This window comes from Fusarium keratoplasticum, chromosome 1, assembly GCF_025433545.1.
Source record: "Fusarium keratoplasticum isolate Fu6.1 chromosome 1, whole genome shotgun sequence".
NCBI classification, from domain to species: Eukaryota; Fungi; Ascomycota; class Sordariomycetes; order Hypocreales; family Nectriaceae; genus Fusarium; species Fusarium keratoplasticum.
The window spans coordinates 3,274,211-3,297,548 of NC_070529.1; the positions used below are offsets into that span (position 1 = coordinate 3,274,211).

General features: G+C 55.2%; 7 protein-coding genes across 7 annotated transcripts; 2 read left to right on the top strand and 5 right to left on the bottom strand.

Annotated features, from left to right (window-relative positions):
- Positions 1-1,078: 1,078 nt before the first annotated feature.
- On the top strand, positions 1,079-1,914 carry NCS57_00097100 (GPI-anchored domain-containing protein; the record flags this gene model as incomplete). Its single annotated transcript, XM_053051045.1, has 3 exons — positions 1,079-1,271; positions 1,324-1,722; positions 1,775-1,914. 3 exons carry the CDS (start codon positions 1,079-1,081, stop codon positions 1,912-1,914), a joined length of 732 nt encoding a protein of 243 aa, XP_052919560.1.
- Positions 1,915-3,409: 1,495 nt separating this feature from the next.
- On the bottom strand, positions 3,410-4,003 carry NCS57_00097200 (uncharacterized protein; the record flags this gene model as incomplete). The annotated part of the gene is made up of 1 exon (XM_053051046.1): positions 3,410-4,003. The coding sequence occupies one exon, from the start codon at positions 4,001-4,003 to the stop codon at positions 3,410-3,412; it is 594 nt and encodes a 197-aa protein (XP_052919561.1).
- A 1,997-nt stretch (positions 4,004-6,000) lies between these two features.
- Positions 6,001-7,020, bottom strand: NCS57_00097300 (Abhydrolase-2 domain-containing protein; the record flags this gene model as incomplete). The annotated part of the gene is made up of 1 exon (XM_053051047.1): positions 6,001-7,020. The coding sequence occupies one exon, from the start codon at positions 7,018-7,020 to the stop codon at positions 6,001-6,003; it is 1,020 nt and encodes a 339-aa protein (XP_052919562.1).
- A 464-nt stretch (positions 7,021-7,484) lies between these two features.
- On the bottom strand, positions 7,485-9,383 carry NCS57_00097400 (PNPLA domain-containing protein; the record flags this gene model as incomplete). Its single annotated transcript, XM_053051048.1, has 4 exons — positions 7,485-8,216; positions 8,268-9,075; positions 9,125-9,255; positions 9,324-9,383. The coding sequence occupies 4 exons, from the start codon at positions 9,381-9,383 to the stop codon at positions 7,485-7,487; spliced, it is 1,731 nt and encodes a 576-aa protein (XP_052919563.1).
- A 657-nt stretch (positions 9,384-10,040) lies between these two features.
- On the bottom strand, positions 10,041-11,324 carry NCS57_00097500 (uncharacterized protein; the record flags this gene model as incomplete). Its single annotated transcript, XM_053051049.1, has 2 exons — positions 10,041-11,015; positions 11,067-11,324. 2 exons carry the CDS (start codon positions 11,322-11,324, stop codon positions 10,041-10,043), a joined length of 1,233 nt encoding a protein of 410 aa, XP_052919564.1.
- Positions 11,325-12,038: 714 nt separating this feature from the next.
- On the top strand, positions 12,039-14,000 carry NCS57_00097600 (uncharacterized protein; the record flags this gene model as incomplete). The annotated part of the gene is made up of 4 exons (XM_053051050.1): positions 12,039-12,061; positions 12,878-13,236; positions 13,291-13,402; positions 13,454-14,000. 4 exons carry the CDS (start codon positions 12,039-12,041, stop codon positions 13,998-14,000), a joined length of 1,041 nt encoding a protein of 346 aa, XP_052919565.1.
- Positions 14,001-14,472: 472 nt separating this feature from the next.
- NCS57_00097700 (uncharacterized protein) lies at positions 14,473-15,174 on the bottom strand (the record flags this gene model as incomplete). The annotated part of the gene is made up of 3 exons (XM_053051051.1): positions 14,473-14,639; positions 14,749-15,061; positions 15,127-15,174. 3 exons carry the CDS (start codon positions 15,172-15,174, stop codon positions 14,473-14,475), a joined length of 528 nt encoding a protein of 175 aa, XP_052919566.1.
- Positions 15,175-23,338: the final 8,164 nt, after the last annotated feature.

A 23,338-nucleotide genomic window follows, 5' to 3' on the forward strand; every position in this document is an offset into this window, starting at 1 on the left:
TGCGGCTGGGGTGTCCCTGGACCGCGCCCGCAGCAAGCTTGGAGCTTGATCCAGAATAGGCATAGCGCAGGCATGCTAGACTGGGGCTCACTAATTTCCCCAGCAAGGGTTTGATATCGTCCGTTCTGGTTCGGGGGCTCGGGGGTCCGTGGCTGGCCGGCCTGTTGGAGGAATGTGATGATGAAAGGGTTTCTAGCGAAAGTGAGCTGGCCAAGGATGCTGCACTGAAGCATTGGCCAGTTGCCTCCCTACCCAGGTAGGCAGGTGTGGCATGAGCCGAGCGACGGCCATTGGCAAGTTCGGCCGGGCCAGGACAAGGAAGTTGCAAACGGCAAGCCAGAGATCCCAAGCGAAGGAAGGAAGGGGGGAAGAACCATCGTCGTCCACCTCCACAGACGCCTTTTTGCACGCCTCACACATCACACACCCCAACCAGAAGGAAAGTGACTCCCACTGTCTTTCCTTGCCGGGGGCCACCAATCTGTCTGTCCCCCCTTTGATGGATGAGTGCTCTATGATCCATTGCCGCTGTTCCGTTGCCCTTTATAATATCTCTCCCTCCCCTTCCTTTCCGATCCCTTCTCTCTTGTTCTCCATCAACGTCGCCCTTCGTCAACTACAACCTCGTTGTTCCTATCTACCTAATGTAAGTCGATAGTCTTGAGACTTCCTTTCATAGTCGGATCTGCCCTTCCCTTGCTTGCACCTGCACATCTCTGGCACCGGCCCGACACTGGCAATCGGCACACACCCGTTCACGATGGAAGTCAACCGCCAACCAGTCGAAACTTCAACGTTCATTCCATTGCGAGTTGCCACTGGGGAACAGCTGCTGCCACGGATCAGTCGCCGAGCAACGTCAAAAGTGTCGGGTGCCTGAATCACTTCTTCCAAACTCAAACCAAACACAGCCAAACCCCACATGATTGTCAACACCATAGCAACAACAACGGCAACACTATTTAACAGCTTCACTCGCCCTTTGCTCATTATCAGACATCCAAACACGACTATTTACTGACATCCGCGACAGTAATTTTAGTCACTCTTTCAAACCACACACCACCCAACCTTCAAAATGAAGTACACTTTCGCTACCATTGCTGCCTTCGCCTCCGTGGCCATGGCTACCCCTGCTTTCCTCAACAGCAAGTGGGACGTCCAGGAGGGCAAGCCCTTCACCATCAAGTACTCCGGCTGTGAGGGTGGCTGCACCATCATCCTCCAGAACGGCAAGTCCAGCGACACCAAGGACGTCGAAGTCCTGACTGGTAGGTTTTCATGAAATCAGCTTGTGCGAGAGCGTCCCTAACAAGCAAACAGCCACTGCTGAGGGCGACTCTTTCACCTTCACCCCCGGCAACCTGCCCTCCGACACCTACAACTTCAAGATTAAGAACAACGAGGACGGTACCATCAACTACAGCGGACAGTTCTCTTACCAGGGCACCGGAACCCTCCCCTCCAAGACTGAGGCCGAGACCTCCGCCGCTGAGACCTCTGCTGAGGAGACCACCTCTGCTGAGGAGACTTCTGCCCCCGCTACCACCTCGGCCACCACTCTCACCACTGTTTCCAAGCCCGTTTCTATCACCACCAAGGAGAAGACCACCACCGAGGAGCACACCACCATCCACACTCCCATTGCCACTAAGAACGCTACCACCCCCATCCCTACCACCAAGAAGGCCACTTCCACCGGTGAGGCCAGCTCTACCGAGGGTGAGTACACTTGACTTGATATGTGACGGACTGTGCTAACATGCCTCGCCAGGATCAGAGACCACTGCTGCCGAGACCTCGGCTGCTGCTACTGGCAGTGCCACTACTGTCCCTGAGAGCGGTGCCGCTCGCATGACCTCATCCCTGGCTCTGATTGCCGGTGCCGTTATGGCCATGGTTTATCTGAACTAAGATATGGGCATGATGTTTATGCATTTGCGCAAGGGAGAAGAGCGGGTTGACGAGTTTCGGCTTTTCGGTGTATAATCTTCTTTAATGATGCCTCCTTTGATTTCTTTTCGGTTACCCCACGAGGCGTCTGCGGCCGGCGGTTCCCCTGAAGAAACCGCCTGAGGCGGTTTCTCTGAGTGTTATGAGCGCCAGGTATTTTAGAACTCAATTGGACTCGATGTTGGTCTACCCTGCTACAACTGTTTCCTCTCGTCCCTTGTGTGATGTGATATGAGGTGTTGTGTCGTGTATCACGGTGGTTCGTGCTTTGGCGGATAACGGCTTCATCTTGTCATGGAAGACTTACAGATGGGAGGTTTGCTCCTTCGTCTTGAATTTCTCACACGATCCCTGGCCGTGGAGAAGATGCAGCTAGGTCCTTGCCAGTCGTCTGCATTTCCTGTCGGTCATTACAGGTCGCGCACGCAGGTACCCTATGATCTACCCTGCTCGGCCGCGGCCCAATTGGTGTTTCAGAATAACGATTTTTTCGACAGGACGAATGAAGAAAGGGCTCGTTCGGCTCGCTGGCCGGCAGGCATGCGGCCGAGGGGGAAAGGATTTGGCTGCACTGCCCTGCTGGGGAGATCCATGATGTACCATGTGTTTTGAGATGGGGCTTGGCAGTTTGAGAGATGGCCAGGGCTTTTTGATCATCTCGGCCGCGTTTACTCGATGCATCAAAGGATCGTCTGCGTGGGTGATGATCCGATGCTGTTTGATGGATCGTCGCGCAACAACGAGAAGAACAAAAGAAGTCACCCTCCCCCATAGCGGTAATTAGAGGCTCTCTAGGTCAAACACCAGGGCCGTGGCAGGATGGAGAAGTGATGAGCACAAGGGACATGGCATGGGGCGCGCGTGCGACAAGGCCCAGATATGCAACCCATAGGCCTGGCCAGCGAGATCGGGAGACGGCCGCAGAAAGGTGCTGGGGAACAAGAGATGCGCAAGGAATTTGGCGACTGGACTGGGTCGGATCATTGTCGATCGTTTTCTCGCATGTTTGAAAAATGGAGAGGCTGTGGGACAGTCTTGTTTCAACATTGATTTGCCACAAATTGATTCAATTTGATGTCATTTAACTCCATGCTGCCTCCCTTAAGTACAAGTCCTGTGATCCATGATGTACATTACATTCTTAACATTCCATCTCTTCTTCGGTGTGGTTGAACAATCTCTGTCTGTGTCTTGGGTATCTTCCGCTATAATGTCAAAAAATCCGACCAACAATTAAAAAAACGCAAGTGGAGAGGCACAAAAGCATATGCAGTAAATGACAGCACCGTCTGCCATCCGTGCAAAATCATGTAAGTGAAACGTGGAGCCGCGCGTGACAGCAGCTCTAAAGAATCCTTCTGGCTCACGGACTTCATCCTGTCTACCTGACGACATTGCCGCCCTTTCTCTTCACCATGGGATCCTCGCTGATGTGGGAGATGAGGAAGAGTACTTTTTACTTCATCATCTGCCGATTCTTCTTGGCGAGGATCCCAGCAGGCGTCGCCATGTCAGCCCATGCACCGATCTCGCAGAGACCGTCCGCATCACAAGCGGTAGCGGGACTGTAGGTTTCAGAGAGGTCCGGAGGGGACATGTCTGTGGCCCGGGTGTTGGACCTCTTTGGGTGATAGCTGGGGCTCATAACGCTCGGGTGGGACCCCTCGGGACCGTTGTTCTCCATATCGAGGCGGAGGACGTTGGAGGCCGTGAGGTCGTGGACGGAGCCGTTGACGGAGACGGTGGCGGGGCGGGTCGTCTCGGAGCCGGCCGATGTGGAGGCGCCGAAGCCGATGATGGTCCAGTCCTCGTCCATCATGTCTTGGTCTTGCGGGGGTGCAGGAGCGGGCGTGGGCTCGAGCATCATTGACATTGAGACGTCCGAGGTTGGAGGTGGTGGAAGCTCGTGACCGAAGCCGACGCCTAGGAGGACATCGACCTTGTCTCTGTACATGGACTCTGACATGTCGAGGTTATCAAGGATGATGGAGGAGGAGGCCGACGAGGTAGGCTCGAAGAGGTTGCTCTGATTGATATTCGCGGCGTCCATGGCTGCGGGTTCGAGTTGAGATGTTGGGACGTGTTTGATCAGTGGCAGAGGGAGGGCCAGAGAATGATCGGCAGAAGTTTGATGTTCTGTGTTGGTTCGGCACGGAAGTGCCGTGGCGCTCTTGGTGGGTGGGTGATCACGGTGGTTGCGGCACAATAAGCCCAAGCACCGACAACAGTGGAGGGGTTGATAAAGCCCAGATAAGTCTGTGATGGTAGAATGAGTAGAGCAGTCTAATCATTCTCAAATTTCGGTTGTAGAAGAAAGGTAGGAGAGAGAAAAAAGGAGAGAAGAGGAGGGTGATGTGTGTCTTTTTGAACCCCGGAATGCACTTCTTGGTCTTGCAGCACACTGACGCAGCCAACTCTCCTTCGCTTTCCCTCCTTGGCCCGACACCATCAGAAATGGCCAACCAGCAGCGCCGCGACAACCCATCAACTCCCACCACCAACAGACGACATCCATCTCACGGCCGGTCTCGGGACCGACGCGAAGACAGCCACCGGCCCTGGAGCCAACGGCGTGCGGCGCTCTCGCTAATCGAAGACCAGTCTGATAACCCGAGGACCCTGAAGCTGGAACTTGGGGAGCGAATCCGGAGCTCAACTCTGGGGAATGGCCTTGGCTGGAGCTCTTTGTGGCGTGATTTGTACATACAGAGCCTCCTCTATACCGGTTTGGCCTTAGAGCTACGAGGCGAACGGAGCTATCATTGACCTGCCAGAGCTCCCCTAGCGCTCTCGCCTCACTCTTTCTTTCTCCGAGCGCCCGGTCAGATGGAACAGCTACAGCATGCCACTGATCGAGACATTATCCCCGCGATGTCAACATCCACGTTGTTGGTTGGCGCCATCTCTCGCGTGTGCTGTGCCGTGCTGCGCTGTGCTGCGCAACTCGCTCCCTCGGTCTCACTGCTACGAAGCAAGGGGTTAACCATGGAGGGCACTCTGCTGGGCACCACGCGGGGCTGATTTGAAGGGTTCCCAAGGATTCCAGCATGAACGACGTGCCCTCGACTCCCCCGAGCGAGGACGGACGAACGCACGCAAGAGGGAATTGGGCATCTCTACCCCGTATCCATGGGATGACGAAATGCTCGCGAAAGCAATGACGTTGACACCCGACGCCCCGTAGGGCTGGGCTGGTCATCTCTCCTCAACCAACACGACTCGTCCGTTTACTCTGTTGATATTACGAATCAGCAAAAATTAGGAATGCGGAAAAAATCGGCATCAACGCGTCTTCCATCGGCAGATTCATTCGCGGTAAGCACTTACATCGCGCATCTGTTGGCGTTGGCTTGCTTGGCAAAGCGTGGCCAACGACCCAACGTCCGGGATGTTGTCACGAGGGAGTCGTTTTTGAGCCTCAAACCGGCAAATCGGTCCCCAATAAGGCAATGCCCGACAGCATGAACCACACGAGGGGCACTGACAGGTGAACCCTTGACTATGTTTATCGCCAATTAGGTTTGTTTCCTCTTTCCTCATCCCGCAGCTGTGAGGGAATATCAAGACACGTTTCGCCACCTCAGAATGACGCACTCAGGGCTCGACAATCTTTGTTACAATGTTCTACTTACTGTACGACATAGGATGTCGTGTCCTACCCAAGCATATGACAAAGCTGGCGTCTATCCATACATTAGGATCGCCAGGTCTGTCAACGAGTCCTGCTCTACGCCGTTGTCTCACAAGCATCCAACAAGCCACCATTCCGATACATGCTTTATTATTTGCGCGTCTATGAGTCAATCGCTGTCTATTATCCTACACAAACCCCTGGTTAATGCCGCGTACACGTGATGCAGTGCATCATCGTCGACTTGGTTGGCCAATTTTAACCACAGAGCTCTCGTCTTACCTGCAGCTTTCAGCTGGAGCTGGTCTTCCCCCTCAAGGATCGCCCACTGCTGTCAAAGATGACGAATCTCTCGCCCGACGCCTACTATAGCGCGGTTATATGATGTTTATCCCTCATGAGGTGTGACTCACACTCTACATGGTTGAGCCCATCATGAAATTCATGAGGTCAAATCTCAAAGCGTCGCTTGAGAAGGGCAATACCTCGAGCAGGGCTAAAAGCAACTCGTCCAACACCCCCCTGGTTATCGCGTGGCCAGTATTCGACTCCTCCAGCTTCACATGGAAACCCAGCTGCATCAGCATCATCTGGGCTTCCTTTGCGTGCGAGCGGCTGACCAACTCATCGTTGGGCGAGTGCATCAGCACGATGGGCGTTGCCGTGCTGAACTCCCTCTCGTACTTGAACCGGGCTTCTTCAGTCCATTCAAACTGGCGGAGGAAGTGCGCCACGCGTTGGTGCCGTGCCTCCATGGACTGGTCGGGTTGCGCAAGTAGGGGGGTTGGGGAGACGGCTTGTGGGAAGGACTGTTGCTGCTGGCCGTTTTGAATGCTGAGCAGGCGAGGGTCAATCAAGCCGTTGCCCTGGCCAAGAGCTATGCCTCCGATGCCACCTTGGTTGTGCTGGCTGTTCTGAGAGAAGGGAGGGTCAGGGGTCTGGATCATGCCCAGCGTCGCAACATCCTTCATGTCCCTGACAAATGGCATCCAACCCCCAAATCCGATCAAGCCCCCGAGGGGGCGCTCCATCTCGAGGAGCGTCATCATGGCGACGGCGCACCCCTTGCCGACGCCTCCAAGGAATATGTTCTTCCTACTGATAAGCTGCGCCTCGTCTTCAACTACCATGTCGACTTGCTCCGCCGCGTATATAACGTGCGCCCACTGATCCAGGCTCGCCGCCTCGCCGCACTCCAGCTGGGGGTACTCGAGGGCGTACCAGTCTCGCCCTCCCTTGGGATCCAAGAACGGGCCATCCGGGAAGATGAACCGGGCTCCTGGGGCGACCTGGCTGACGAGGGTGGGGAGGAGGGCGATGCAAAGGGCGTGCTGTAACTCCGCACCCGAGGAGCCGCGATCGTGGAGGAGGATGAAGGTGGTGTTGTGCACCGTTGTGGGCTCGACCACGTTTCTCTTTAGTTTCTGGCCTTCCATTGTAAGTTGGAGGTAAGTTCGTGAGTGCTGTTTGTGTCAGCTTGATGGCAATACTTGCCTTGCTACGTATACGTTGGTCTGATGTGATATTCACACTTCCTGTGAGTAACAGACAATATGGCTACTTGGCTTGTGGTGAATGAAGGCCAGGAACAATTGGCTCTTATACCATTGCTGATGAATGAATAGGCAGGTGGGCTATAACAACGCCAAGTATAAAAGGTTCATTGTTCTCAGTGACACAATGTTGGGTGAACTCGAGTGTAAACCGAGAGTGAATAGTAGCATCACATCAGAGGCAGTGCAGTGATAGAATAGTTATGAAACCAAGACCCAGAACAATGCTATTCTTTGAATCCCATCCTTTGTCCCATACCTGTTCGTATTCAAGGGTATGCTTGCTTGCTGTACAATTGTGTCCTAAACGAAAACAAGGCTACTAGTTCACACGCCTGAAGCTTCTTTCAACTTGCATCAACGTCCGTGCCAATCGACCCAAAAGCGCCGTTGCGTTCCCTCCTTTCGGCCTCCATACTCGCCGCCATGCTCCCCTTTCGCCGTAGACCGGGGGCCTTGAATTTCCTCACAACCTGATACGACCTGTCCAGCTCGTTCTCGACGGCGCATCTGATCCTTAGGGCTGCCACGGCAGGCCACACGCTCCTCTCGCCCCTCAAGATCCAATAGTTGAGCGTCTCCCGTGTGGGTGTCTCGAGTAGTCGCACAAAGTCTCCTGCCGTCACCTCGGGCACTAGCACCATGGAAGCGGCCGGGACTTGCTCGTCGACTAGGAAGCGGCGGATGCCTGCGGGCAGTAGGCTCAGCGTGTCCAGCTGGCGAAGGCGGTGTCTTATTTCCAGCCCAACCATACGAACTAGAAAGGCAGACACCTGAGTCGTCTTGCTCCTAGCTTCGACAAGGGACGGCCCATGCATGTCGGACTGGATAAAAGGAATGAGATACGGTCGAGCTTGGCTGACAATAAAATGGTTGACGTTGAACAGCTCGGCTATACGTCGCAGAGGTGAGTCTCGGTCAGAGTAGGACGTGTGTGTCCAGTGTCGAAAGTCAATTGTGTTGGCCGGCGCCCAAGGAACAATGTTCCCCTGAGCGTCCTTGCAGAGCATAGTTGTCTTGCGGCGACCATATAGTGATGGTGAAGACGCATTCGATGCCACGGCAGCTGTCCAGATCAACTACTACATGTTAGTATTGGCAGAAGCAGAGGCTCAACGGCATCAATCTACCACATTGGGGGCAGTGAGGTAATTGAGGAGCGTTGGAACGCCTCCTTGACCCTCTGTCGCTACCGTAATGTTCAAGACTCTCTTACTGCGGTTATAGGCTTCCTCAAACGTTAGATCACCAACATTGGCCCGGACACACTCCTCTAGCACAGTAACATCAAGGAAGTAGCCCTCTTTTGAGAAGCGGCGGATCCTCCTAAGCAGGGTTTGCCATCGTGAATGGAAACTCGAAACGTCGCCATTCTCAGTCCCAGTCTTGGGCGCAAAGGCTGACAGGTCAATACCATCACCACTCAGGACAGCAGGGAGCTCGTCCTCTGTGTGTACCGCGACAAGGGCCGCGATCAGGGCGCCTGTAGCGGTGCCGGTGATGATGCGTGGGAGCAGGCCGCGCAAGAACAGGGCCTTGACGACGCCTAAGTGGCACATGCCAAATATGGCACCGCCCTGTAGCACCAGCGTGCTCCTCCCAAAGGCCTGCCTCGTGTCATGGATGCAGTCCAGCTTCATCTGCGTCGTCAGAGACGGTCCAGTTCCATGGATGGCCGACGGACTGGTCGGGAGGGCGCGAATGTCCTCGACTGCCTCGGCGATCTGTGTAATGTATTCCTCGATAAGGTATTTCGTGCCGGCAAACGATCGGTTATATAGTTTGGGCGACGTGATATTCCCTAGGTTTCTTACGAGACCGGATCGTAGGAGGTTGACGAGCTGTTGAAAGTTGCCATCTTCGCGGGCGCTAGCGAGGGAGTCGAGTCGTTCTGCAATGAGTCGCCAGTCATAGTACTTGGACGCCGGGTTATTCCTCCTGTCGACGTGTTAGCATCGGTCGCACAAGCGTCACCAAGGACAAGTACCATAGATCAAGACCAAGAAGATTGTCCAGGTGTAGTGCAGCTTCTTCCCAGTCCTCGAAAGCCTCGGCAGTCCGCAAGATGTCCAGCCACAGCTCGACGGGGCTCTTGCGCGAGTACCAGCTGCGCAGCTTCTGCAGCGACATGGTCAGAGACGGGACGGGATGCCAGGAGAAGCAAGCCAAGGGGAAGGGGGTGTTACCCTCTGCCAGAAGCTGGCAACGTCGACGACGACACCCCAGACGGCGACAACTACCCCCATTATCGTTGCCGAGGGACGATCACAAGCACCATCGAAGAGGGCCGAAGGGGTCGGTTCGAGCGCGGCAGGAGGATCACGCGCATCTAACTAGGTCATGGTCGTACGGGGGGAGAGCAACAATGCAATGCCACATGCAAGGCCGAAGTTCGACTGCTTTGGGCTTCTAGCCTCAATATCAAGAGGCGATGGCGCGGCCGCGAGACCGTTCTTATAGGATAAGCTTATGGTTGTATTCGTTGAACTGTTGTTGTTGGGTTCGTGGAGCTCCCCGCCCTTCAACAAAGCACGAAGCTGGACGCTAATTTCAGGCATGTGATTGCCAATGAGATCACCAGACTTCAGACAATCTCCGGCATTTCGCCCATAATACCCATGCCAGGCAGTGGCGAATGTACTCAGTTTGACGTCTATAAAGCAATTGATGCATGTAGATACGCGAAAAGGATCAACCAGCCCTGCCACAGATATGTAGAACATCCTCACGAGTTGTCGCGATGCGCCAGACGAGGGCCGTCGCCGATGCGCAGCCAATGATGGCTTGGGGTCGCCCAGAGATCCGAGATTATCATGTATTATCATAGTACAGACCGTCTCCTGCGCAACTATCATTTTTAGGAGCTTCGAAATCTTCGCCAAACAAGATATAAAAAACACCTCCTAGTCGTCATCATCATCAATGACATTCCTCCGTCGAGCTCTACCCGCCACCTGTTCGACATCGCTGCCCTCGGCATCTTCATCGGGGCTGCGGTCTCGGGTTCTCTGCCTCTTCGAACGAGGCTTGTCGTCCTCATCCTCATCCAGCAACTCCTCTTCGTCGTCGTCGTCGGCCTGGCTGTCCATCTCTTCAACGTCACTGCCAACGATAAAGCCGTCGTCGAGATCGTAGCCCTCATGTCGCCCAACGGCCTCGGCGAGTTCTTCATCTGACTCGTCGTCGCCTCTCCGTGGCTTGGGCCTGGATGAGCCGGGAGCACCACGCTTGCGGGATGACCCAAACCCTCGGCGTCCCCCTTCAAGTTCTCCGATCGATAGATTTCCGCGTCCAGATCGACCATAACCGCCGTCCATCTTGGCCGCAGCATTCTCGCGTCGTCGCTGAGCCTTCATTCTCTCCTTCTCAGCCAGCTCGGCCTGCTTCTTTTGGAGTTCCGGGTCGCGGGTGGTTCGGATGATCATATCGCCGCCTTGTGAAGGCTTGCTGGCCTGTGCCATTCGCTCGGCCAGAATGGACAGCGCATCGTCACCCACAGCCTTGTTGGGACGGACATTGTACTGCTCTGTGATGTGGCCAACTGTCATGAGAAGATTGCTGTGCAGTTCGGCCGCGGCAGCATAGTAGTGACCGTCGTGGATCTCATTGTAGGGCTTGTCGGGTGAAGGAGCCAATGCCTTTTTCTGGATTTCGTAATGCTCGCCACCAATAGAGATGGTGACGGATCCGTCGCTCCAGCGGAAAATGTTGGTGTTGCTCTTGAGTTCGCCGGTGCTGTGATCTCTTCGAACTCGAGCGACGTGTTTGGGGTGTTGAGCCTTGGCGTTGGCCAGATCAAACTCGGTCGGCTGGAACGTGTCCGGGTCGTATTCTTCGGGCATTATCTTGACGAACTTGGGAATACGCATTACTCGAAGCTAAAGGGTGATTAGCGCTTTGTGTCTGATGAGGCGCATCACAACACTTACCGCGCCATCCTTGGGTTTCGGAATTCTATGCCGGTACGTCTTGACACCCATGACAACTCGATCCCTTGTCTGGAACTGCATCTGATCGTCATCGTCGTTACGGTAGCGCGCGTAGCTATCTCCTTCGGGGTCTGAAGCGAGGTCATCGTCGTCGAGGACGCGCTCCTTGGTGGACGCAACATCCTCGTCACCCTCGTCGCCGAAAAGGTCATCGCCACCCTCGTCGATGGGGTCAATGGGATCTTCTGAGTCGGACATTTTGTAATGTGAGTTTCAGGAAAAGCGAAGTGCCCGATAAGAGATGGAGTTGGTGGAAAAGGCGAGCTGGTGCTGGGCGCGCAAGGCGAGAGTTTGAAGTCGCGAGGCTTTGGTCTTGGTACAATTTGGCGATCTAGGCCTGAGGCTGACTATTCACTAGCCACACCTGAGCTCAGCCACACATCTCTGGGCAGCAGCGGGTCAGTGGAGAACAAACGCGACCAAACCTCAGGAGCAGCAGATTTCTCGCTTATGTGCCTGAAAAAAGAATAGCGTGCCTCAGGTGGCCTGCAAAGCCAGCCGCAGGAGGAGCAAGGGAGCTTTGAGTGAGGTTCAGGTTCAGAGGGACCAGGAGCAGGAGCAAAGAAAGACCCGCGTTAGCGTGTGGCGCTTTTTGGGCAGTTACGGGGTACGTAGCCGCTCCATGCTGTACGGTCCAGCCGCCAACGCCGACACCGACACCTCAAAAACCCCCTTTCTCGAACTGACGCTGCTGTTTGATATTCGATATTGAACCTGACATCGCGCAGCTTCGTCCAGCGAAAGAGGGACTTTTGATAGCGCCTTCTCCTCCTCCAACACCAGCAAAAGATCTCGCCCTCGACTCGCACGGCAACAACCAGCGACTGCATTGCAACCTGCACCCCTTGCGGTCTCCCTCTCACGCTCCCTCTCACCCCGCCTTTCTGCCAACCTACCTTACCTACTGCAACCATGTCGAATCTTTTTTCCGGCATGTAAGTACCCAGCATTCTTTGTTTGCCTCTGGTCTTTGTCCTGTCTGTTTTGTTTGCGCTGGGCGTTTTCCTGCTGCTTTATCTGAGGTTTCTTGCATCATGCCTCATGTTGGGTTCGTGGTCATGAAGAGAGGAAGAGAGACATCAGCAAGTGAGATGTGAGAGGTACAGGCAATGTTATTGCCCGCTGATCTCAGCCTCGTACTTCTTGTGCAAGTGCAACATCGCCAATCCACGGGTTTTGATGCATTCAACCTTCTTGGCCATGACCCGAAGCCAATCATACTGTCCTTATCTGGCGTCGCGGGGCAACTACCGATGGTTTGAGTGAGGTCAGGTCTGGCTGTCCACAACCGAACTCTCACCATGTGGTTCCCTAGTACGACATCCAAGACATGTTTTCTCAGCATGGCCATGAGCGGCCCGACGCCGTTCCAGGCGTTCCCGGTCGCCGTTCACACTGTCCCAAGGCATGGGAGTCTTTATCAGCCATTTATGGCGATACTGCAAATCTCGCGGCCTTCAATGTCAAGGATTTGGCATGATGGAGAGCCTCCGGGCATATATCATGGCGGCTTTGCCTCCCTCCCCTAACAAGGGCGCCACGGAACCGCGGCCGCCTTCTCCAAACGAGGCGCTTTGCTGCAGCCGTCGTTGGCGGGCCTAGCAATGTTTCAACCAACTGCACCCGTCTCAGCATAGTGTGCTGCCACCTCAACCCATCCTGACTCTGCCATGCCAGCTCGATCCGGCCTCGCCTCGCCTCTCTTTGTTTTCTCTTCACTCTCTGGCCTCGCGCTGACAAGACTTGGATAGTAACGCCCGTTTCCGAGGCGGCTCAGCTAAGCCCTCTGGCCCTCAAAAGAGCCCGACTTCGTCCACTGCCAGCCAGCCGCCACCTCCAGAGACGTCATCTCAAGGGAGTCAATCCTCGGCGAGCCTGGCCCCGAAGGTTCCTCCTCTGCCCAACTCTCCTTCGCTCGCCCAGACCATCGGCATGGATGAATCCAGTGGCGCCGTGGCTAGCGACGACCTCATCTCTGCTTACCACCTGCCTCGACCTCTTCCCCTCTGGCTCAATGCCCAGTATGCCAAGCACATCGTCAAGGGAAACTTTATGACCCTCAGCGCTCGACCCAAGACTGTTGAGCAGGGTGAATGGATTGCGCACCAGGGTATGCTGCTTCACGTGACACCGCTTCTTTATATTTGCTAACTCATATCAACAGTTGTTGAGCATTATCGCAACCTCTGGAACTTTGTCCGGGTGCTACATGAGAAGGAAGATGACGGATCCTCCATCTGCAACTCGACTTCCTGCCCGCGCATGTCGGCTGGAGCGTAAGTGGTCATTTGCCTAGGTGGTTCATTACATATACTCACACATACCAGCAACCACTCCTTCACTTGGCTCAACAGAAATAGAGAGCCCGTCGAGCTTCCAGCCTTTGAGTACATGACACTTATGCAGCGATGGATCTCGGGCAAGATCGACGACACCAACATTTTCCCGACCGACCCCTCTGGAGTCTCGTACTCGCACAATTCCGCCATCACCACGACACCTCTCTCCCAGCTGACGAACCCCGGTGAGCCCGAATGGATCGGCAAGCGATCGGGCTTCCCTGACAAGTTTGTCGACATTTGCCAGATGATCTTCCGACAGATGTTCCGCGTCTACGCCCATCTGTACTGGGCTCACTTTACCGAGCCCTTTTATCACCTCAACCTTGAGAAGCAGCTCAATAGTTGCTTCTCCCACTTTGTGCTGACGGCTACTGCCCTGGACATGCTGAAGCCTGCCGAGCTTGAGCCCATGCAGCCTCTGATCGATCTCTGGGCGGCCAACGGGACCTTCCCGCCGGAGTCCAAGGCTTATGAGTATGCCAATCTCCGGGCGGGCGAGCGTCTTCTGCAGCTGTCCGGTGTGAGCCAATAAACCTGGGCGCATGCTATCATAGCCGTAGCGGTAGGGTCGTACGGGAAGCGGGAGGAGGCAGAGCATCCGTCAAACGGATCAGGGAAGATGTGTACAATCTTGGAGCCATGTATCGAGACTGGCATTTGGAGGATCCAGAAGAGAAAGAAGGGCAAAGCATATTTCTGCAGGAACAGAGAGCTGCGGATTGGAGTTTCGGGGCCTCGACAAGCTTGAGCTTCGTATAGGAGTTTGGCAGTAGAAGGCAAGACGGAAGATGGAGGAAACACGCAAACCGACCGGCGGCTTTGCGTCTTTTTTGTATCATCAGCACTTCGAGGCTTGCTTCGATCAAATACGAATTGATTTCGCTCATTGGAAACAAGGACTCTCAGCAAAGAAAGATGACGACGAAATTCCACAATTATAACCCCCAGTCCCCATACGCCAGTCACACAAGTTCGTACATGCATCAAGATCAGAGATGGACGCCTCAGCCACCCTCGGGCTGCTCGCTACACTGCGCGCCCACCTCGCTAATCTTGTATTCGACAATGATGGGCTGGTTCTCCTCGACGATAAATCTGCCAGAACCTACATAGAGCTTGTCTTGGAGAGGCTTGAGGCCTGAAGCATTCGTCTCGAACCTAACCTGGACGACTATGAACATCAGCCAGGGGGTTGGCGAGCATACCAGCAGACGCATGGCAAGGACGAGATGTTCAAGGGGCATCTCGAAGCGCAAATCTTATGAGAAGGACAAACTCACAGGCGTTCCCAAACCCCGTGGTAGTAGCATTACCGTCCCCACGGATGACCCTGCCCTCGTCGCCGGCCACCCCGACGACGCCATTGTAACTGAAACGAAGCATGGCGCCCGACGTCGAGTCCCTCGCGACGCTAGATACGTCGAGGCGGACCCTCTGGCCGTCCGGGTCGCGGCGCAGAAAGTCGCTCCCGTGAACAAAGGTGGCCTCGAGCGGGGGCTCGTAGCCGGGCTCGGAGACGAGGGTACCGAGATTGGGGACGAAGGGGATGTTGAGGAGGTCTGGGTTTATGACAAGGGGAGCGTCGATGTAGATCTGCCGCGTGTGTCAGATAAAAGGGGGTACTATCGCGAAGCCGTACGTGAATGATGGAGACGTACTTGTGCTGTAAAGGCAGGGATGAGGATGGGGAAGTTGGCAAACTTCATGTTGAGAACTGCCGGTCTGTCGTCGAGCGTCCGATATCATTCTCCTTTTCCCGCTTTGGTGGGGACTGAAAGGGGGGGATTCAGTCGCCAGGGGGGGAGGCAATTTGTTCGTCTTTTGATTCTCCCCCTTGTTCGCTTCTCGGCTCGCGATGTTTTCCTTCGGCGAAGGGAGTTTCCCCTCCCCTCCTTTCTCCGGCGCCCGAAGCCCGTCCCCGTCGTCGCATTATATCTGTCTCTTTGCTCCGAGGCCGCGACGACGGGAACGGGGTGGTGTCTGTGTTCGCGTGGAGAGAAAAGTGTGCCCCAAGCGAAAGGGGGGCGTCTCGGTTGCATGGCACACAATGCGGCACTGGGAAGGGGGAGGAAGGGTCGAGAGTATCTACCGAAGGGAGCTTGTTGTTGTTGTTCATGAGCGAGCCTCTCTGTGTCACCGAGGGACGGACACGGCGGCGGGCCATCATGATAGGGTAGGCAACAACGCGGGGGATTCGTGGGGAAGAGGTCATGGGCGATCTGGTGAGATGAGAGAGAGCAGCATCACACATCACAGGAGTCACGACCACAACAAAGAGAGACTTGGATCTGAGATGGTGTACGATGATAGAGCTTCGCCAGCGACGGCAGACAACGAATCAATGTCTCGTCCCGCAGCGTCCCTTGGACGACCGAAACCGAGTCCATGGAGTTGATCATCTCGACGACTCCAGGCAAGGGGATGGAGATGGGCTCGAACAGCCATCGTGGGTGACTCACGAGTCACCATGGCACAGATCTTGGTCGCGGCGCAATACAACGATACCGCAGTCAGGCCCAACCATCCAGCCTGTCGTGTCGTTGGGCCTTACCGACAGTTGTCGATATTATTTTGGAGAGTCTTGGTCATGAAACTTGGTTTCAGCCTCTCCTCCTCTCCCTCTCCGTGGATCTCTATGGAATCGGCTCGAGGTGGCTCATCGACAAGTTGACGTTGCGTCCCTTGTGCACACCAATTACCGGGCCGGCCACTGCGGCACTGCAACGCAACCCCTTAGACTCTTGACTGACAGACGGCTAGAACACATGGAATCTCAGGCCACACCTCGGTCCGAGTGTCGTGATGGGATGGTCATGGTGAATGAATGTGATGTCAAGGAAAATCTCCCGTCGGCGCAAGCGAGGCTCAGGCTCATGTCTTCGTAACCAACATGGAAGACAGCGATATTCCGGGAGCCACATCCACATCCGCATCGTACCTTTGAAACATGGAGCAAGATCCTGCTGTCCGCAAATAGGTCCCGCAAGCTATCGCTGGATCTCGGGGCTGTCGTCCGTCCTGTCCCGTAGAGGTCGGGGATCCCCCCGCTTACTCCCATGGCAGTCTTTGACATCGGAAACCACCCCAGCCCAGCAAGCCACTTGTTTCAGAAGTACGACCAGTTGCGAGATCGAGTGGCCACAGAGCTTCTCCAGCCATCCGGATCCCTGGACCCCAGATGTGGCGGAGCACTCTCACTGCCCTTCACCGCCGGACTTTTTTCTTGGGCTTGAGCAATAGGGTAGCATACGTCGAGCCCAACATCATGTTGCAGAGAAGGATAGAGAAGGCTGGAAGAGGAAGATGGATCCGATGCTGCAGTCAAAGATAGTGGCTTCCAAGAATGGAACCTTTCAACGCCCAGCTTCGTGTTGCATCCCAAGATAGATGCCAGGAACCACCTTTCCTGCAGGTGTAACTTGATCTGAGAGGATCATGCGGATGATATCATGGATGGCTGCTTTACGAACTTGGGTTGCATGTTTGCCGAGTGCATGCTTCCGTGGACAAGAAGCAAAGTTTCAGATCTTGCTGCCCATCGTCCATTTCGACGCCGTGGCTTTAATGTCTTTTTGTATCGTGAACGGTGTCTCAGATTCGCAAATAGAACTCCATTTGGGAGTGTAATTGCACCTGCCAGACCAAGGCTAGTCCTGTTGAGGACTGCCTCGTCCGTCCAGACCTTCAAGAGAAGCACAGCATGCTCAGTCGTCGTCGACATGCCGTGGGCGTCATTGCAGGTCCCCGGCTGCGACATGGTTGTCACACAGCTGACGTTTTCCAGGTGACCAAGATTTCTGTATCATGATCAAATCTATGCTCCCATGGCATCTTCCGGCCAACTTCGAATCCCTGCGGTCCAAGTTCGAGCAGTTTTCAGTTGGTCTCCGTCCAAGTTTCAAGAGTCGAAATAAGAGGTGGGGTGCTATAGGTCCAGCATCATCCTTAAACAAAAATAGGGTCTTCTCTTGGACTCGATCCTCCCCTCCAGCCTTTCGGTCCACAGCCTCGCGAACTCGCATGACGCCTGCCTGGTCAAGGCTGGCGTCATCGAGGCTTTCTCGAACAGTGCTTGCAAATGGCAATCTCCAGACAGGTGGATCGTTATGCTGAAAATTTCTTCACCTTCGCATGTGGGCGCGGGTCCGAAATCTTGTCAGGGATACCCAGACCGCATATTCGGAACGCGAGTTTTTCCTCTTGGCATGGGTGAAGACTCTCTCCTAGCGACACTGGGACTGGGAATCCTGTTGTTGCTCACTCGACTTGTGGATGGTCCAGGGTGGTCTGACCCCATTGACATCAGCTTTCACATGGAAGCTCCCAGTTGTAAGTGAGTTCTGGGCCATGGGGATCCTCACTAGGATGTAGGAGGGGATTGGGGACTGTCCAGGGTCCAGGGTCCGAGTCATCCTGAGCCCAAACCAGACTTGCTGTTTATGGAAAGAGTTTCGGAGGTTTCGAGGCTGCGTCATTGCAAACATAACATCCAGCCTTGGCCGGAATATCTCGTAGGTAGGTCAGACAAGACAATACCAGATAGACGTCATGGGTGCTTGGGATCAATGCTGCCTGCACCAGGTCAGAAACCAGAGGCTGGATGCCTCTTTGAAACCGACATGACCGATCATGGCAAAGCTCTGCGTCGGTGGCGTGGGGGCCAGCGATTGCGGCCGAGAGTCAGAGTCATAATGGCGGTATCAGCAATGCTCGCCAATGAGTGGACAAACTGTGGTTGTTGGGCAACGACTTCGGGCGGCGCTCTACCAAGAGGATTGTGAGTAATCATGTTAGTGTGGTGATGAAGAAGCCATTGAGAGCGGCTGCAGGCCCCTTCTTGTCAATGTGGCCGGCCTCGATATGTGATGAGGCTCTGGGGATGTACAAGACGCAGCTCTTGGTAACCATAGGATGGGTTCGAGAAGACCCGAGAGAAAGAGCACAGCCCACTTGATGGCCAGAAATGGCCAAGGAGAACCGCGTAGGGAGCAAGCCTGGCTACCTGGTTGCTTGGACAGGCAATCTTGGAAGCACATGGGCATGTCGAGAACGGCGCGGACCCAACCAAGGTCAGCCCTCTGGGCAGCCAGGGCAGCAGAGACGGCTCGCCTCACCAAAGTGATTGGTTGTGATGGCAGCTTGGGCCGTTTTGGACGGCGCCGGCCGTTGACCCAACCTGACCCTGCCGGGACATGATCCGAAGGGGCCAGCTGGTGACAGAAATAAACGCACACCTCTTACAGGAGCATTGAGGGTCTTGACGATGCGCCTGATGTCGTTAGCAAGCGGTTTAGCTAAAATGAAGGGGAAACAAGACAAGTCGGTGAGTTTCGACAAGAGGAGTGAGGAACAAGTCATCAAGTTGAGCCTTTACCGCATTGCTAGGCGTAGTCATTGAGGGCATTCGGGGCCGATCTGCAGGTTGACTCTCTGTGTGTGGTGTTTTCTTTCGGGTGCGGGCCCGGAAGTGAAGGGTTCTCTGGGTTCGAGGCATGGATCGAGTCGCACACCGAGCTCCAAAACCCCAAAGCCATGACGCTAGAGCATCTAGGATCCGTTCGTAGAGGAGCTAGTCAGCAGGAGCAGGGGTGGCAGGGAGACGAGGAGCCTGACTTTTTCCTCTGGTCGCTCTGGAGTCTGGAGAGGACGCGCACGCGTGACGGGTCGGGTCCCATGAGAAACACACCGACAAAACAAAGAGCTCGAGGTAGACACCATGGCCGGCCCATATGCGGCCATGAAGCACAGTGGAGCCGTGAGATCAGGCTGTTGAGCCTAGTGGTTGAACGTAGGACAGGACAGACAGGGAGAGGGCGTGCGGACGTGCGTGCGTACGCATCATGTACGCGCACATGTGGGAGCGTGGGAACGTGAGCGCGTCCAGTGCAAGTCCAGCCACCCAGAGCCAGAGCCGTCAATGGAGGGATCTCTTGGCTCGAGATGTTGCTTGCGAATCGGACCATGGCAGCAGCTTTGGTACGTGATATCAACGATGGTATCGCAGCCGCGCGCGGGGGGAGAGTGTGGTGTTGTCCATCAATCATCAAATAGCGGCATTGGCGGCGGGATGCCGCTGTCAAGTTTCATGATGCCTGCGATATTGTCGAGATGGCCGAGGTGCGCCGAGTCAACTTGAGGTCTTGTCTGCACGGGGCACGGTGATACTCGGCTCAGCTTGCGTGAGATGTGAGAGATGCCTGACAGCTTGGGGGGCTTGGGGGGCTTGGGGGGAGAGCTCAGCTCAGCTCAGCTCGGTTGAGCTCAGATCCGAGAAATCCCAGATCCATTACCGAGGACCCCGTACATCCGCCTACCTACCTAGGTAGGTCAATACGCAGCATTGAATCTGTGGCTGCCCTGGTGATGAAGGCCAGGATGAAGCCGGACGGGATACGAAGTCTCGGTCCAAGGTGAGGCGAGGCGAATCGAACCGTCCATGGATCACTGTGGCGCGTACAATGTATGGCTCAGGCACAGCCGGGGCTGGCGGTAGCTCGAGAGCCAAAGCTCGAGGCAGAAAGGCAGAGAGAGCTGTCTAGACTGGATGCCAATATGGAGCAGTCAATGCCGTCTGTTGCATGTTGCGTCGTCTCAGAGCCATTAGACTTATCCGGGGCGCGCAGCGAAGCAGTCTCAGACAACTGGAGGTCCGGCCTTGCTCGGCGTCAGCCATCGGTACTTGGACGGGTACGTACCATGGACCGTGACCGCGCTCCCATTAACGCGCTCTTTTTACCCCACGGCCCACCAGACAGACCGTGCAATAGGAAGCTTGCCATTTGCGTCGGTGGCTCTCGGCTGATGCAGAAACGAAGCCCAGTGGCCGTGGCATCAGACCAAGAGAAAAATAGCGTCCGTCCTTTGGTGCCCAACGTCTGGAACTTTTAGCTTTGGCCTGGGCTGCCCGTCTTGTCACCTCAAAGAGGGCTTTGGCTTTGAAAGGGAAGGCGGCCGGGCCGGTCCAGCAGCGCCCGAGGCTAAACCTTTGACAGAGAGATGTTTCTGAATGAGAAGTGATGCTGGACTACTAGGGACGCAGTTGGGCAGGGCGTCTGCCATTTCTGGACGTCTGCAGTGCCGATATAGGGCGTATCAAGTTTGGCACATGGCTTCCCGCGATTAGATCCAGCCCGGCCGGTCTGCCAGGGCTGTGACAAGCTCCTTGGGCATGGATTTTCTTTGCTTTTTTCTTCGCCGTCTTGCTGGATGCTTCATGCTCTGGATCCATATGCCTCTTCTCCGTCATCTTCTATGGCTGCTTCCTTTCTCATCGAGCCCGCTCGCGTGTCGGTTCCGGGACACCATGAACCCCCCTTGGCTCCCAACCCGTACCCTCCCATGGTCCCTCCCCCCTGGTAACCCTTCAGCCATGACACCACCTAGTGGCAGCTACTGGCTAGGCGTGCTCTTGTGAGCGTGGGGTTGCCGGGATGGTGGGCAGGTTTTCTGGGCAGCGAGCAGCAAAACCATCGCAGAGCACGCAGCGCAGCCATCGACGATGGCCTCATTGCACAAGCACCGCCCATAGATAGATCAGATCACGGCCTGATGGGGTAGAGAAGGGGGGAACGAGAGACCCCAAGGCCTGTACCGTACAGAATAGAGCGGCGGTCAAGTGACGCCGGACCATCTTGAGCTCACACGAGCTCACCACGACGAATGGTGGCCATGTTAATCCTCTTCTTGTGCCGAGCTCGGATGCCACATGAGGAAAATCCCCTGCCTGGTGTGGACGACTAGGCCCGTAACTAGACGGCGGCACAGTCGGTTTGCATCTGGCATGGCATCTCATCAACGCCGTCGTTGGTGTAGCTACCACAAATCTCGCTTTCCCACTGTCGTCCATTCGCGAGATGCTGGCCCCGTTACGTATTGTTGTTTCCACCACGATGGCGATATGGAGTCCATGTTACAGATCTAGCTGGGTGCTATCATCACCGCTACTATGACTACGTACGTACCAATCCGATGACGGTCATGTCGATTGATTGTTGACAATGGGAGATGGGTAATGATCCGTCGACACCACCCCTCGCGCTCAGTTGGCTGGTGAGCCTTGAGCCCTTCTCAGCCTTTTTTTTTCGCCTGGTGTGCTTGGCTCTTCTGAGGCCTGCAAAGCCTGACCTACGCCTCCACACCCACATCTGATCTGGAAACCTTAGAGATGCTCTTATTCACCTCAATGGATGGGTGGTTCGTTGATGAATGGATGCTCACTCAACGCTCGCTTTCTTGCTCACTCACTCATTCCTTGCCTAGGTTCTCACTCATTCACCTTTTTGCTCATCCTAGTCTCCCCATCACTGTAAATGCACACCCATATAAAAAATATCGCTCGGCACACCCACGGGCAACCCGAGCAAGCCCATTCCCGTTCTTCTTGGAGCTCTGCTCTCTTTGGAGGCGGCCCCATCCATGGCCGGGCCAGGTGGGTCGGGCTCTCACCCATGAAGCTCACGTCTAAGAGGTCCCCTGTGAGCCCCGAGAGACCTGTTCCATGGCCGTGTTTCTTCAAGCCTGGGTATCGCCGTCGATGGATATGGATATGGATATGGATGTATGTACTTGGCTGGTGCTCCACACGCACAAATGCCGGGTGTCTGCCCCGGTGAGGTACAAAACCCATAGCAGCTCCTCCCATCCCATCGAGCTGCCGGCTGATGAGTCCATCACGCTTCCCAAAGTAGCAGTCTGTTGTCGTCGGGTTTTGCCCCTGCTTCTGCTTTTATACCCAGCCCATACAATCCTATCCTCTTTTGTTTCGGCCGCAGACCACCCCCGAGATCTGGAGTGCAGCATCCATCAACGCCATCCATCCATCCCTCCACCACCGCCCGTTGCCTGTATAAATCGTACTGCTCTGCTCTGCGTATCACGCCAAAGAGGACGCAACCAGGAAACCACCCCGGCCGTCATCAGCACCTACCTACCTATCGAGAGCTTAGCCCACACACATCCGCCCGCTGGGTAGTACACATCCATACCTCTTTTCTGGAGACGGACGCACACCTTGTTTCCGACTGCTGTGGTGAGTGCTTATGGTCCCGTCCATCTCCTTGTCGTCGTTCGTTGCGCGCTGCGCTGCCCTGCGCTGCATTCTGCACTGCAGTAGCGGTAGCAGTAGTAGCAGCAGAAGCAGCAGCAGGACGGAGGTCCAGTTGCGCGCTTCTTTGTTTGGTTTCCACCCTCCCTCTTGTTGTCGTTGGCTGCTCAAAGTGAGCATCGGCCGTTGAGCTTGTTGCCCTTCCCGTCACTTCCCGTGCTCGCCGTCTAAAAGTTTCCGGCTTCCCGTCCGCGGTCCATGCCATGCCATGCCATGCCGTGCCATTATTGCCCCATCTTCTCCCACCAGCCTCTTTTCGAGTTTTTTTTCCACACACTCTCGCCATCATTCACAACCAGAGAGATCCCTGAATCCCCTCAATATCATTTGTGTTTTTGCCGGCCTCAGCCTCACATAGAGGATCCTGCGGTTCTTTTTTTGGGTTCAAGGCGATACGAAACACAAGTTCATGAAACAAAGCCCTACTGCGTACGCACGCAGCAGCACCGAACCCCACGCTGCCTGTTAGGTTTTCCCTTCTTCTCCATCGTCTGCTGCGCCCTGGACAGAGAAAAGAGAACCTGGACGGCTGAGCCCATCATCCATCATCCTTCTCTCCATTCATCCAACCCTCGGTAACAGGATCTGGTACCAGAGAGGTACGAGCCGTTCACCCTTCTTCCCCTCACAAAATCGAGTCACCATCGTCGTACCCTTGCCTTGGACTTGGCCCTGGCCTGCCACTTGACCCCACCAAGCGCCCACTCGTACAGGACCTCAGATTCACACGCCCACGCCCTGGTGCTAAAAACCGCTTGTTCAAGTGC